Source organism: Pseudorca crassidens, chromosome 7, assembly GCF_039906515.1.
Source record: "Pseudorca crassidens isolate mPseCra1 chromosome 7, mPseCra1.hap1, whole genome shotgun sequence".
Taxonomy (NCBI): Eukaryota; Metazoa; Chordata; class Mammalia; order Artiodactyla; family Delphinidae; genus Pseudorca; species Pseudorca crassidens.
In genome coordinates, this window is record NC_090302.1 from 51,544,268 (window position 1) to 51,559,697 (window position 15,430).

Sequence of the window (15,430 nt, forward strand, 5' to 3'; positions counted from 1 at the left end):
GGCAGTGCACTCCACTGTGTTGCTGTCCACGTGAATAATTTATGATTACACCCAAAGGCTGTCTTCAATATATTCTTTCATGCTGTTCTTTGGAAGAGGACAGTCCCCTCCATAAGAAAGACACAGGCAAGGCCCAAGATGAGGCCAGAATTCCTTTGTACTTCTCACCGAAAACTAGGTGTTTGAATAAGAGCAGGTAGTTTCCACTTACAATATGTAAGAGTTTTGAAAATAGCCTAGTGCCATAGTTTTCAAATCAGCTGGAGGACTTGTGAACACGCTGACCACTGGGCCCACCTGAAGAGTTTCTGATTCGGTGGTCCAGGGTAGGGCCCAAGGATATGCGTTTCTAGTCTCCAGGTGATGCTGGCACGACTGGTCCAGGGCCACACTTTGAGAAACAGTGACTTAGGGAGTAGAAGGCCTATAAAGCAACGTGTTTTCTAAACTTTTCTGATAACAAGAATCACGTGGGGATCTGTGTGAAAAATACAAATTTTCAACTCCGTGCCAGACTCATTGAATCAGAATCTGTGGGGAAAGTCTTGGGATGCTGCATTATCAGATTTCGGGAAATAATGTTGCTATCAGGTAAACCCTGCAAATCACCATGGGACAGAAGAATTTACCTACTTCTCTGAGCCACAGTTTTCTCATCCATTGCATGCTTTGACCCTATGACCCACTTAGCCCCTAGACATGTATCTACCTGGCTTCATCCTCATTTTAAAATGAATTTTATGCCATCTTTACAAAACATACATGTTTTTATTTCAGGTGCTAAATAAATTGTGTAAAGGAGACACCAGAATACCTGCCTTCTGAGAACTTCCTGAGGTTTTACTGAGTTCTCTTTTTGTAAAGATAGTCCCAGTCTGTGTGTGTGTGTGTGTGTGTGTGTGTGAGAGAGAGAGAGAGAGAGTGAGAGAGACAGAGACAGAGACAGAGACAGAGAAGGCTGGAAGGAGGGAAAAGGGGAAGGAGGGAAGGAAGAAAGAAATGTGCATTTCTGTCGAGTTCCCTGGTAGTGCAGCTGGACCAGGACCACACTTTGAGAATCACTAGAATCGGCCAATGACTCAAGCATAGCACATTGGCATCTCCTAAGGGAGTCTTAAAAAATACTTCTGGGGCTTCCCTGGTGGCGCAGTGGTTGAGAGTCCGCCTGCCGATGCAGGGGACACGGGTTCGTGCCCCGGTCCGGGAAGATCCCACATGCCGCGGAGAGGCTGGGCCCGTGAGCCATGGCCTCTGAGCCTGTGCGTCCGGAGCCTGTGCTCCTCAATGGGAGAGGCCACAACAGTGAGAGGCCCGTGTACCGCAAAAAAAACAAAAACAAAAAACAAAAAACTTCTGCCTGGGCCCCAACCCCAGAGAGTAATTTAATTGGTCTGTGGTTGGACCTGGACAGTAATTCCAATGATCGGCCAAGGTTGTGAACCGCTGCTATGGGTCCCTCAGGATAGAAGATAACCTGTTAAGAAGCATAAGCCCTGATGGGGAAACTAGGGCTAAGCCAGTGCCTCTCCCACTTCAGTGTGTGTACGAACCACCTGGGCTTCTTGTTAGGATGCACGTTCTGATTCAGTAGTCTATAGTGGGGCCCAAGATTCTACTTTTTTTTAACAAGTCACACAGATGCTGCTGCTGTTTACAGGGTACCATGCTTGGAGTAGCGAGGGGCTTAGAAGGTGTTAACCAACACATGTAAATGCCTGTCAACCCAGACTTATTTTTTTATTTTTGCTTTTTGTGGTATGCGGGCCTCTCACTGTTGTGGCCTCTCCCGTTGCGGAGCACAGGCTCCGGACATGCAGGCTCAGCGGCCATGGCTCACAGGCCCAGCCGCTCCAGCATGTGGGATCCTCCCGGACCGGGGCACGAACCCGTGTCCCCTGCATCGGCAGGCGGACTCTCAATCTCTGCGCCACCAGGGAAGCCCGCTAGTTCTTTTTAAATCGCTGGATTCGGTTTCTGGTTCCAGCTTTTCCTGTAACCATTTTCAGTTGAAGTGTATATGCTGTATTGATAACACAGTTTAACATTCTGGGAACTTTTGTCAGGCAGCAAATTATAAAGTACCTTGTGATCTAGGCACTTGACCAACTCTTTAGTTTCTCCTAAATAAGAACTTGTATCTTCTGGGGAAAACACAAGAACATCTGGGAAGTTCCTGTTTAGCATGACTGAGCCTTTCTGCTCTAAAGAGTAGAAAATAAAATGTTTGTGGAAAGTCAAATTAAAGGACTGGTCTGAATAAACCATTCCTGCAAGATCCAGTGTCCTTTCACCATGATAATATAACTAAAGAAGCCCTGACCTACCTCTCCCTAAAGAAAGCCTAATAAGCAAACTACTTGAAAGTAAGATCATTTATATTATGTTACTCATTGGCTTTAGAACCTTCAATGACTTGACTTTGCAGTTAGAATAAAACTCATTTTCCTTACCATGGCCAGCAAGGTCCGGCAAATCTCATAATCTAGCCTCTGCTCACCTCTCCTCTCAGCCCAGTCTGCTCTCTTGCTCTCTGAATAAACTCAGTTGCTCAGCTGATAGAACTTTCCCTGCCCCAGAGCCTTTGGACCATTCTTTTACAGAAAAAAAACTTTTAATTTTGATGAAGTCCACTTTATCAACTTTTGGTGTCACATCTAGAACTCTTTTCCAAACCCTAGGTCTGCAAGGGTTTGCAAGGGTCTTCTACATTTTCTTCTGAAAGCTTTATAGTTGTTTTGGTTTTACACTCAAAACTATGATTCACTTTGAATTAATTTTTGTATATGGTGAAAGAGTAAGATGAAGCTTTGTTATTTTGCCTAAACATAGCAAATTGCTCTAGCACCATTTTTTTAAAAGACTTCCTTCCTTTATTGAGTTTATTGAGTTTCATATACCACTGGGGAAAAGCAGGTGAGAGCATTGTGTCAATCTGTTTATGGGCTCCATTCTGTTCTCTGGACCATTCTTATCTTTCATACACCCCCCAGCTAACTCCTACCCATCCCTCAGGTTTCACCTACAGTGTCATTTCCCTAGAGAAGCCTCTAAGGACCACCCATTTTCATCCATCTCCTTACTCTCAACTTTAATCCTAAGAAGTTCAGCCTCTATTAGTCTCACTCTACACCTGTATTATACATTTCGCATAATTTGTTAAAAATTTGCTGGTATGTGTGTAAGTATGTGTGTAATTCCTGCCTAAAAGCCCCCAAAAGTCAGGAACTGAGTCTGTTTTGTTTACCATTTTAGTGCCCAGCAGTGTGCCTCTTATATGCTGAATGCCCAATCAGTATTTTTTGAGTAAGTGAATGGAGAAAGGTCAGGCATTCTGGGGGATGTTTTCTAAATCACTGGGTATCATTTTCTTTTCTTTTTAAAAATTTTTTTCTTATTTATTTATTTATTTATGGCTGCACTGGGTCTTTGTTGCTGCACGCAGGGTTTCTCTAGTTGAGGCAGGCAGGGGCTACTCTTCATTGCGGTGCGTGGGCTTCTTATTGCAGTGGCTTCTCTTGTTGTGGAGCATGGGCTCTAGGCACGTGGACTTCAGTAGCTGTGGCATGTGGGCTCAGTAGTTGTGGCTCCCGGGCTCTAGAGCGCAGGCTCAGTAGTTGTGGTGCACGGGCTTAGTTGCTCCGCGGCATGTGGGATCTTCCTGGACCAGGGCTCAAGCCCGTGTCCCCTGCATTGGCAGGCAGATTCCCAACCACTGCACCACCAGGGAAGTCCCTGGGTATCATTTTCTTAAAATCAGAGGGCATTCCTGGCTCTGGGAGCCTTAGGGCATAATTTTTCCCCAATTAACCCATCTTTTAAGTCAGTGATTTTGAGAACCTTTGGCCTACACTGGACTCAGCTGGGGTCCACCCCCAAAGTTTCAATAGGTCTGGGGCAGCCTGAGAATTTGCATTTCGAAGAAGTTCCCAGAAGATCATGATGATGATGCTGGTCTGGGAACCACACTTTGAGACCTCCACTTTCTCGTCTCCTGCCTTTGCATGTGCTGTTCCTTCTGCCTAGAATGCCCTTCCACATTTCTTGCCCTAAAAAACATGCATTCATCCTTTAAGACTTAGGCCAAGTGATTTCTTCTGAATACATTTTTCAGCTACTCCCACCCTCTTTGGGCAAAGTAAGACCACCTTACTATGGATTGGAGTTGAACTGTGTATACACTGCTGTTTCAGTGCTTTCTCCTTTAATTGTGTCTCTTTCTGCTTCCAGCACTAGTGTGTGAGCTTCTGGGAATGGCATAATAATTTAGTTTATCTTATTTCTCTAAAATGGAAACAAAATAGTGGCTGGTACAAATTCTAGGATGATGTAGTCTTTAAAACATGTTAAGGTAATTAAAATATACATATAGTCAATATATTCAAAAGAAATAGCCTCAGGTGGTAACAGTGGAACATTAGGATTGTGAGATAGTAAATGATTATTTTTTGCATGTTTTGTCTTTTCCGTATTTTGTCAAATTCTTTTTTTAATTAATTAATTTTATTTATTTATTTTTGGCTGCGTTGGGTCTTCGTTGCTGCACGCAGACTTTCTCTAGTTATGGCGAGCGGGGGCTACGTTAGTTGCAGTGTACGGGCTTCTCATTGCGGTGGCTTCTCTTTTTTCAGAGCATGGACTCTAGGCACGTGGGCTCAGTAGTTGTGGCTCACGAGCTCTAGAGCACAGGCTCAGCAGTTGTGGCGCACGGGCTTAGTTGCTCTGCAGCATGTGGGATCTTCCTGGACCAGGGCTCGAACCTGTGTCCCCTGCATTGGCAGGCAGATTCTTAACCACTGGGCCACCAGGGAAGCCTAGATTTTGTCAAATTCTTTATATTGCTTCTTTTTTTTTTTTTTTTTTTTTTGGTGGTACGCGGGCCTCTCACTGTTGTGGCGTCTCCCGTTGCGGAGCACAGGCGGCCATGGCTCACGGGCCTAGCTGCTCCGCAGCATGTGGGATCTTCCCGGACCGGGGCATGAACCCGTGTCCCCTGCATCGGCAGGCAGACTCTCAACCACTGTGCCACCAGGGAAGCCCTATATTGCTTCTTTAATTTAGGAAAAATACTATATGCTATAAAAGACATTCTAGAACTTACACATCAAAATGGTTGTTTTCCCTTTCATAGTTGTCATTTTGAGCAGCAAGGTTCTTATTCCAGTTATGCTGCACTGATCCTGTCCATTTTTTAAACTCCTGCAGTGCCACTGAGAATCTCTCACCTGTCCTCAGTGGCGGAAAAATTTTTAAGTATACTTAATTTTTTGAAAGAGTCAAATGACATTCATGGCATAGTCTAAGGAACAAGATTGATAACCAAGCTGATTAATATCATGTGGAGTATGGAAGAGAGTATGACCAATAAGTGCTAAGATATACCCTGTGTGTCATATAAGTAGCTCCTCAAGCTCTTAAACATGTAATCTCAAAGAGTAAAGCTGGAAATACAATTGCTTTAAAACCAGTATTACATAAAACTTTGAAACATAACTTTCTACCTAAAAGGGATTTGAACAGAGCATCCTTGCAATAGGCATATACATCCCTTAAGTGACTCCTTGAGAGGGACCTTACTATGCGCATATACGTTGCTATTTGTTAAAGAAATAGTGCCCTCACTCTAAATCACTAATCACAGGGGCTGGAGCATGAGCTGTAGGGCCGAATTGCTTAGCTTTAATTGTAGCTCTTTCACTTACCAGCTGTGTGACTTCGGCACATTTTAAACCTCCCAGTGCCTCAGCTTCCCATCTGTAAAATGGGAAGAGAGGATTTTTGTACTTCATAGCGTTGTTGTGAGGTTTAATTAAGGTAATAACTGTTAAGCGCTTTTAAAAGTGCTTTTAAAGGTAACATCATTTTGCCAATTCCAAGATGCACATTTTTCACATTTTAACACTTGTGAAATGAGGATATGTCTTACAATTAATGTAATTTTAAGAAGCACTTTATTACCATTTAATTAGCAATATCTTTTTAAAAATCAAAGGTACTTAAAATAATGGTGCAGCTTGGAGTAGATGATGTTTTAGATTTCGATAACATAGCGGTAAGAGATTGATAAACACTGGCTGTCATCAGCATTGTCATCAGTGTTGTGGCCATCATCATCATTATCTTGGTTCTAACCAAGGCAATGCCATTTGATTGGTTGGCAGTGCTGGCCTAGAGTGCACATCAAATTTCTGTTTCATTTATTTGTTTTCATTCATGTGTTCTTAGAAAAGGTCTAGTGCGCTCTTCTTCATATCTGTTTCATATTAAGCTAATGTATCTATGGGGTTAATTCGTGCAATGTCTGCGTTATTCTCTGCACCATACTTGGAGAGCTGCTAAAATGTTCTTCAGTGCAGATCAGTCTCTTAAAATAGACAAGAAGACAAATTCTTTATTTTCTCTGTTGGTGTATTTTCCTAAATCTTTTTGAGGCACTTTTTCTTAGTGAGGAAAACCAAGCCATTGTTGTACCACTTAAGATTTACTGGTTTGCAGTCTTCTCTGACAGTGAAAAGAAGCAGTTTATTGATCTCTAACAGAATGGATCACGGCCAAATCTTTTCTGGTTTATACAATTCACTGAGACAAGAATCTGCATATCATTAAGAAGACTGAGTCCTCACAATCTGAGGCCACCTGTCAGGCATGAACAATAACTGGGAAAAATCAATACACAATATAAAACTGTTGTTTCTGCACAGACACTGCCGGGATCCACACCCAGTGACAGGCATATTTTGTTATTTTACCAGTGATATGCCTGTGATTCCTAATTTTAGGCTTCCTCCTCATTTTGATTTTATTGTTCAGTTTGGGGGAGGGTGGGAGAGACCAAATTCAATCTGAGATAAAAATCTTCTGCCAGGTTGAAAGAGGTTCAATAACAGGAGAGAACCTTGGACCAAAGTTTATGAAGCTTGACTAGGAAGATTCTGGGCACATCTCCATCCAAATACCTTGACACATACTCCATTCACCCATAACACAAGCAGCTTGTTTCTTCTGGCCTTCTGTTTGCCCTCAAGAATTTAAATGGTGGTATTTACAAGCCATTATGAAGCAAGAATACAAACACATAGGGCTAGATTGAGGCCAGTAAGCAGTTTTGCTTAGGTTTTGTTGTTGTTGCTTTTAGAAGTATAATTAGTTGAATAATTCCAGAAGCTGGACTTCTTTCTTTTGCCCCCTCATCAACTCACTCATCCTTCTTCAGTTTACCCAGTCCCCACCATTTTTTCTTAACAAAGCTACATTTGTCAGACATAATGCTCACTCTATCCCTAAAGTCTGCCTTTTGATTCAGCTAGCTCTGACTCTCCAAGTTCAATGCCATGGACCTGAACCAGTGCCTGTTTCCAACAGAATGTCAGGTGATTGCCACATAGAGAGATTAGAGTCATCCTGCCCTCCTGGTGGGCTGCCAGACAGAAGCTGGGGACCAGCAGGGAGCTGGGAGGCCTTCAGTGGGAGGCTGAGAATCAGGTCTCTGTGGGTAAGCTGAGCAGTAGTCACCGTAGCTGGAAAAGCCATGCAAGGAGCACAGCTGTCAGAAGCAGCCTGTAGAAACCGGTCCTTTAAGAGTTTGCACTGAGCTGCTTTCAGTAGTCAGCCTTGAACCATAGTGCAAACCCATTCAAACAGTGAAGAAAATTTCCCTAGCTAAGCAGCAAGAAATTCTCACCCTGTGTGATCAAAGCAATCAGCTGGTTCCTCTTCCTTCCTATTTGTTTATATTTCTAATCTCTTATGATCTCCATGACTGTGGCCTGATAGTTTTCTTTTGCATAGTGTTTTAAAATACTTTTTTCTTTCGTCAGTGCATTTTAGAGCAGATAAAACCAAGTTGACAGGAAGTATCTAATGTTTCTTTTTTAAATAATTGTTATTACAAAAGTAATGACGGAGCTAAAATCATCCATAATTGCATCACTGAAGGGCAACCACAATGAACATTTTGGCGTATTTACTTCTAATTATTTTAAATAGATGTGTAAATATGTACATATGTATTTTTAACAAAATACGTTATGACAGAATAGTTTTTTTTAATCATTAAAAGCTCTTAAATGACATCAATGGCTGCATTAGAATCCAGGATAAATGGATATGTTATTTATTTTAGCATTCTGTTTTGAGAAGCTCATGTGGGTTTCTAAATTGACACTTTATTTCTCAGCTTGGAATTCGTTAAGCTCAATTTCTTCGGATTTTGTTGGTTTAGAGTGAGAATTTGGACACAGTGGAAATGGAATATTTCTGTCTGTACCATTGTTTGCTTTCCTTGCCAACATTTTTAAAAATTAATTAATTAATTTATTTTTGGCTGTGTTGGGTCTTCGTGGCTTCGCGTGGGCTTTCTCTAGTTGCGGCGAGCGGGGGCTGCTCTTCATTGTGGTGCGCCCCGGCTTCTCATTGCGGTGGCTTCTCTCGTTGCGAAGCACGGGCTTTAGGCGCACGGGCTTCAGTAGTTGCAGCTTGCGGGCTCTAGAGAGCGCAGGCTCAGTAGTTGTGGTGCACGGGCTTAATTGCTCCACGGCACGTGGGATCTTCCCGGACCAGGGCTTGAACCCGTGTCCCCTGAATTGGCAGGCGGATTCTTAACCACTGCGCCATGAGGGAAGCCCTTGCCAACATTTCTCAAAAGGCATTTTGAAGAAGCAAAGATTGGAACAGTGGGGGTTTTTTTGTGTGTTTTGTTTTAAATTTTGTGATTGGAATATGTCTTGTAATCTCAGTTAACTTTTAAGCAGAGAATCGATATAAAATAAGAAATATGTTGCCTAACAAACCCTAAATGTTTCAAAACCACATGTCGTGCTGTGTCATTTGAAGTTTATCCAACAGGAAAATAGGAGATTTTGAAGATTTTTTTTTTTTTTTAAGACAGGGACTGCCTGGGTCAGATTTATGTTTTAAAAAGACTAGGTCAGTGAAAAACTTGAGTTATCAAGGAAGAATTCACATGAAGTTTAACCTTTTAAAAAAATGAGCATTTGGTGCAACAGCTGCTTTGGTTCAGTTGAGAAAATGAAGCTATTGAACCAACATTTAGAATGGAGGATAAGTGTCAAAATGAAAAATAGTTTGTGAAATGATACAGAATGATACATATTTGTATTTGAAGGCCACCTTCCTTAAAAAGTCACGTTTCTGGAGAACATATTTTATCTCCCATAAGAGTACTGTGTCTAGAGACCTGCTTTCAGCACCTGTCCATGGGTGCATCTGTGGGTGTGTCACTCTCAACACCCAGTGGCCGGGTCCGGGGCAGTCACCACCTTGTTCCACAGGCTGTCTCTCCCCCCTTCCAATTTGCTCTCTCCATTAGCAGTCATCTTTGTAAACAGAAGTCTAAGATTTAGTGTTGTGCATATTTTTAAATGACCCATTTTGATGGGGCTCTCTTTATTGTTTCAGGTTGAGTGCATTTGGGAACTTGATGCATAAAATTTGCATGACTCCTCACTCCTTTCTGTATCTGTCTTTGGATTCAAGCCAGCATGGCTCACACCACAAAGGTTAACGGCTGTGCCTCAGGTAACTCCATGTTCTGGAGTGTGTGTGTGTGTGTGTGTGTGTGTGTGTGTATTAGTGTGTGTCTTTGCTCAAACTAATTTATTTCTTTTTTAATAATGGGTAAATAATAAGTTGCCTAGATAACTAGGATTTCGAACAATTTCTATCCATTGAAGTTTTTTGTTGTTGTTTTGTTTAATCTCTTAGAGAATTTGCTTTTATCTTTAGAGTCTTTATGTACAGAAATCAGCTAGGTAAATTATTACCTAAGTCAATTCTATTGGAGTGTTGAAAGGTAAATGTAAAATACTGAGTGCTGATGCAAGAATAATGTACACTCCTCTTGCGCTTCTTTATGAGGGATTGAACGATGAAAGAGGAAATGAGTTTGAATGCTTAAAACCAATTCCTAGTATCCACTCCCAAGCAGCTTTTGTTTGTTTAAAGTAACTTTCCCAGAGGGAATGTGCAGCAAACCAAATATATTATGAATCATAATATTGTATGTATTCTTATTATTGCTTTGGTTATGTTAGAGACCTATAGAGTTTGCATATCTATTCCAATATTGCTTATATAAGATATTGGAGAAATTTATAGAACAAATGCTGAGAAAAGCCTCCTAAGAGACAGTATATGACAGGAGATGACAACCTGTCCAAAATGGTACTCTAAGTGTTCATTCTTCTTTTGAGCTATCTGCCAAATAGCAGAACGTGTGAGAGCAGTAACTGTGTATGTGGGAATTCTTGTGGAGCGCTTGAGTCCAAGGTCTTCGCTCTGCTGGCTCTGAGCACTGGGTAATGGAGAGAATGTGGGATTGGAATCGGGAGACCCATCTCCTGCATTAACCATGAATTACGGGGCAGGACTATTTCTCCATGTGTAAGACATCAGTAAGTATACCCACCTGCAGGGTTAGAACAAATGAGAGCACCAGAAATGTGCACACAAGTGCCGTGTAAGTTGTAAAACAACAGCAGAAGGAGGAGACCTCTGAATTGGGCCCACCCAGCCCGTGTGTGGCTTTCTGTTTCAGCAATCCCAGCTGCAAGTATCCCCTCTGGAAAGATGCTCTAGCTTGCCCCAAACCAAACCCAAATAAACTCAATTGTTCATTATGGGACAACTGATCTTACTCTGTTCATTCTTTTTCCTATCCTTCCTACTGCTCAGCTTCTCAGGACTATTATAGATTCTGCTCAGGACTGCTGTCATTAATAAAATATGAATGACAATACCTAACATTTAATGAGCACTTAGTGTTACCATGGTGCCCCAGATGTTTTGCCTGCATTATCATACTTAATAGTCATAGTAATCCTAGGAGAGTATGCTGTTATCATCACCACCACCACTGTCATCCCTATATGATAGCACAGAAAAGCTCAGTAACTTACCTAAGTGAAGAAAGGAAAGTCAGGATTATTACTTGTTTCTCTAGTCGAATATTTGATAAGGGAAGAGATTGAAACATTGTGAAATTTCTTGAGACTTGTGGGCGGGTTTCAATCCCCCATGATGCTATGGTCTCCCTTCCCTCTCCTGCCCTCAGTTCTTCTCACACACTCAGAGGAAGGGGGCTCGAAGCTGTTGGTGCCTCGGAACGCTCTGGTATCTCTGGCAGAATCAGTATATTCAAGGTTTTAGATACTTACCCCAAGTGACCCTAATTCCCTTTCCAACTTGACTTGTCCTGGAGTATCCCTTTTCCTTTGTTCCTGAAGTCTGATGATACAGTTATAACCTTTCTTCCTCACCTGGTGTCCTGCCTAACAGGTCTGGGGACTGAGTCTGAAAGTGAAGAAAAGCTCTCTGATTTGTGACTTCTGGGGTGTCAGGGTATGAATTGTTATTGCACAAAGGTACCTGGACAAGGCAAAGGAAGGTTTTTGTTTATTCTAATCACCATGACCTCTGTAAGCAAATCTGATTAGAGGCTTAGTCATACACAATTACTTTAATTTTATATATGCATATATGTGTATAAATATATGTATGTACATACACAGGTACATATACTTGTATACATTATGTATACATATACATACACATACATATATATGAAACTCATTAGAGAAAATTTTATAATACACAAGTTTAGTGTTTTCCAAAAAAATAAAGCAAGAATTACTGGCAATACCACCACCCTAAAATAAATTTTTTGCTCATTTTCCGTATGGCCTTTAAATTTTTTTTCTTAATTTATTTATTTAAAAAATTTTTATTGGAGTATAGTTGACTTACAGTGTTGTTAGTTTCTGCTGCACAGCAGAGTGAATCAATTATACATACACATATATCAACTCTTTTTTTAGATTCTTTTCCCATATAGGTCATTACAGAGTTAGAGTAGAGTTCCCTGTGCTCTGCAATAGGTCCTTATTAGTTACCTATTTTATATCAATATATAGTAGTGTGTATATGTCAATCCCAATCTACCAGTTTATCCCTCCCCCGCTTCCCCCCGGTAACCATAAGTTTGTTTTTTTTCACATCCATGACTCTATTTGTGTTTCGTAAATAAGTTCATTTGTACCATTATTTTTAGATTCCACATATAAGCGATATCATATGATATTTGTCTTTCTCTGTCTGACTTCACTCAGTATGACAATCTCTAGGTCCATCCATGTTGCTGCAAATGGCATTATTTCCTTCTTTAAATTTTATGCATTTCACATAGTGGAGATAATAGTTATAAAAATCTTTATTTTACATTTTCTTTTCTCACTTTGTATTACAAAAGAAATACCTGCCCATTGTTCAAAAAAAAAAAGCCAAACTCAAACAATGCAAAAGTGTTTGTGAGTTATAAATATACTTTTTGAAATGTAATTAACATAAGAACATTTACAAACCCAGATTAAGATGGGATAAAGAGAGCTTTATGGAAGCTAATGAAGGCTGGTTACTGATCTTTCCCATGAGAAAAAGTTACATTATTTGGATAGTTTAGTGGAAGTTTTAAATGTGGAGTAAATTATATGGTTTTCTTTCATTTTTCCAAAAATAAAGTATAATATTAACTATGCTTTTTTAAACTGTACTTCCCCTAGATGTGTTATGCCCGAAAGGGGTCTCCCTCCCTACCCCTACCCCTGAAAAATCACTGCTTTGGCCTCCATAGACTATGAGAAGAAATCCTGTGTGACGGTGCAGTCAGAGCACTGGCAAAAGAAACACTTTCCACGGTCTTAGGAATAAAGCAGATGCAAAAGAAGACAGATGAGAAAAGTACCACCTAGTTAAACTGTGCCCTTGGCTGCAAAACACACCTGAAGACTGATCATCCCATGTTCACGTCCCTGTTTAGAGTTTAAACTGGGTAAGGGACCATTCCAAGTCCTTTTTATACTCTGACTTCCCCATTGAGTCCTTCAGTTAGATTGGGTAAAAGGTACTGATTTTTTTTTTAAAAAAATATAGTTGATTTACAGTGTTGTGTTAATTTCTGCTGTATAGCAAAGTGATTCAGTTATATATACATTCTTTTTTCATATTCTTTTCCATTATGGCTTATTACAGGATTTTTAAAAAAATATTTATTTATTTATTTTGGCTGTGCCGGGTCTTAGTTGCAGCATGCAGGATCTTCGTTGAGGCATGCGGGATCTTTAGTTGCGGCGTGCGGACTCCTTAGTTGCAGCATGCAGACTCTTAATTGCTGCATGTGGACTCTTAGTTGCAACATGCATGCAGGATCTAGTTTCCCGACCAGGGGTTGAACCCGGGCCCCCTGCATTGGGAGCGTGGAGTCTTACCCACTGAGCCACCAGGGAAGTCCCTATCAGAAGATATTGAATATAGTTCTCTGTGCTATACTGTAGGACCTTGTTGTTTATCCATTCTATATGTAATAGCTTACATCCGCTGACCCCAACCTCCCACTCCATCCCTCCCCCCACCCCCTCCCCGTTATAAGAGCAGTTAGTTAATGCTGTAATTTGTAAATTTATTACTGTACATTTCAGACATACAAAATACGTAAAGTTTATATAACAAGCACCCACGTACATACCATCACAGCTTAAGACATAAACTTAACTAGTACATGACAAATATTACTGAGCACCTACAACGTGCCAAACATCGTTCTGGGCCCTGGGAATAGAACAGTGAACAAAACAGGCAAAAATCCCTGCTTTCAGGAATCTTACATTCTAGTGGAAGTTGAAGTCTCCTTGTGGACAGAGTATCCAGATAAAATAGAGGTCATTCTTATACTATAAAAGTATTCATTGTTTATCTGAAATTCAGATTTAACTGGGTGTCCTGTACTTTTATTTGCTAAACCTGGCAACCTTACCTGTGAACCCCTTCCAGATTGCATCTTCCTTCTTACTGGCAACCCCCTCATTATCAATTGTTTGTCATAGTTTTATCTCTTTTTCACCAGATCCTTTATCCTACTTCTATTGACTGGTCCAGTTTGGTTTTCATTAATTTAAAACATTTTATTATGGTATTGTTAAGAGTACCCTAATGTCATTTGTTAATGTAATGACTTATGAACATCATAAATTGCTCATGGCTGACTGTTCTCTTTTTATATAGCCAAGTAGTAAGTAAATGGGGGTCATTGGTTGGGTAAATTGCTGTATTTCTGAAGAATTTAGAGATAGGGACGGTGTGCTTTCCCCCAGTTTTTGCATCATGTTGTAAACTGAGTGTATTGATCGATGCCTCTGTAAACACTAATTAATGTTGTGAAACTTTAATTAGAGCCTAGAATCTCTTTAGAAGCCAAATAACAAGTGGCTTATTTGTCAGATGAAGATAATAATACCTGTCCTACCTTCTTCACAGGATTGTTGTGAATAAAAAATAAAACAATAACCGTATAAATACGATGTAAAGTGCTGGTCAGATGTCAGGAGAAATCACCATCCTTCTTGTTTTGCTATCTCTGTTATAAGTTCCTGATCTAATAAACACCGGCTCAGGTGCCATTGTGCCAGGCTCTGTCGGATGCTGTGATGCTGGGGAAAGAATTGAATTACTGTCCTTTGACAGTTAAATGAAATGGATAGATGAGCATTAGGGAGTGACTTTTTATGCTTGCCATCACCATTTTTATTTCTGTGAATACTTGCCTTTGCTAGTTTATTACAGTTTTCCCCTCTCTTGCTGTTCTCTTTCACAGCCCAAATACATGTGAATTTTTCCAGACAGATGCATACTTACTCATTTAATATACTTATTGAACTACATTAAACATTTGGTTGTCTTTTTTTTTTTTTTTTTTTTTTTGCGGTACACGGGCCTCTCACTGTTGTGGCCTCTCCCATTGCAGAGTACAGGCTCCGGACGCCCAGGCTCAGCGGCCATGGCTCACGGGCCCAGCCGCTCCGCGGCATGTGGGATCTTCCCGGACCGGGGCACGAACCCATGTCCCCTACATCGGCAGGCGGACTCTCAACCACTGCGCCACCAGGGAAGCCCTGGTTGTCATTTTAAATTAATATAATAACTTTCATAAAATCTTGTTACCCTGGTTAGTTATTTGGCTCCAGGTTTTTTCTCCATGCTAATCTTAAATGAGGTACAAAGGCCACTGATAAGACCTGGCCAACCAGAGAAAGCCAAAGACTCGTGGCCGAGCAGGCAGAAGGCTGCAGTGCAGTACAGCCCACTCTCCGTTGTGTAAATATTTTTTCTGGGCAGGAAGATTTCTCAAACAGAACTCTGAGCCCACTGCGGTGAACCTGACAGCAGGGATTGCGTGCTGTTTGTCAAGTACAAGACAAGACCAATTTGCACTGACTGGTTTGGCTAGAGCCGACCTGGTGTTTTCTGAGACCGTCTGTAAAGAATGTCACAGAGCATGGCAGAGGTGGTGTGTTCATGGTGGTGAGTCTTAGACCTGACCTCTGTGTTTGTATTACTCCAAAGACAGAGAGTAAGCTGATTAGAA

At 41.0% G+C, this 15,430-nt stretch overlaps 1 protein-coding gene across 3 annotated transcripts in view; it reads left to right on the forward strand.

Moving 5' to 3' along the window:
* KANK1 (KN motif and ankyrin repeat domains 1) overlaps positions 1-15,430 on the forward strand; it is a 193,808-nt gene that overhangs the window by 124,794 nt on the left and 53,584 nt on the right. For all 3 annotated transcript variants that reach the window (XM_067744240.1, XM_067744238.1, XM_067744241.1), the window contains exon 3: positions 9,415-9,534. In XM_067744240.1, the coding sequence (XP_067600341.1) occupies positions 9,498-9,534 (37 nt within the window). In that variant the 5' untranslated portion in view covers positions 9,415-9,497. The remainder of the gene's footprint in view (positions 1-9,414; positions 9,535-15,430) is intronic.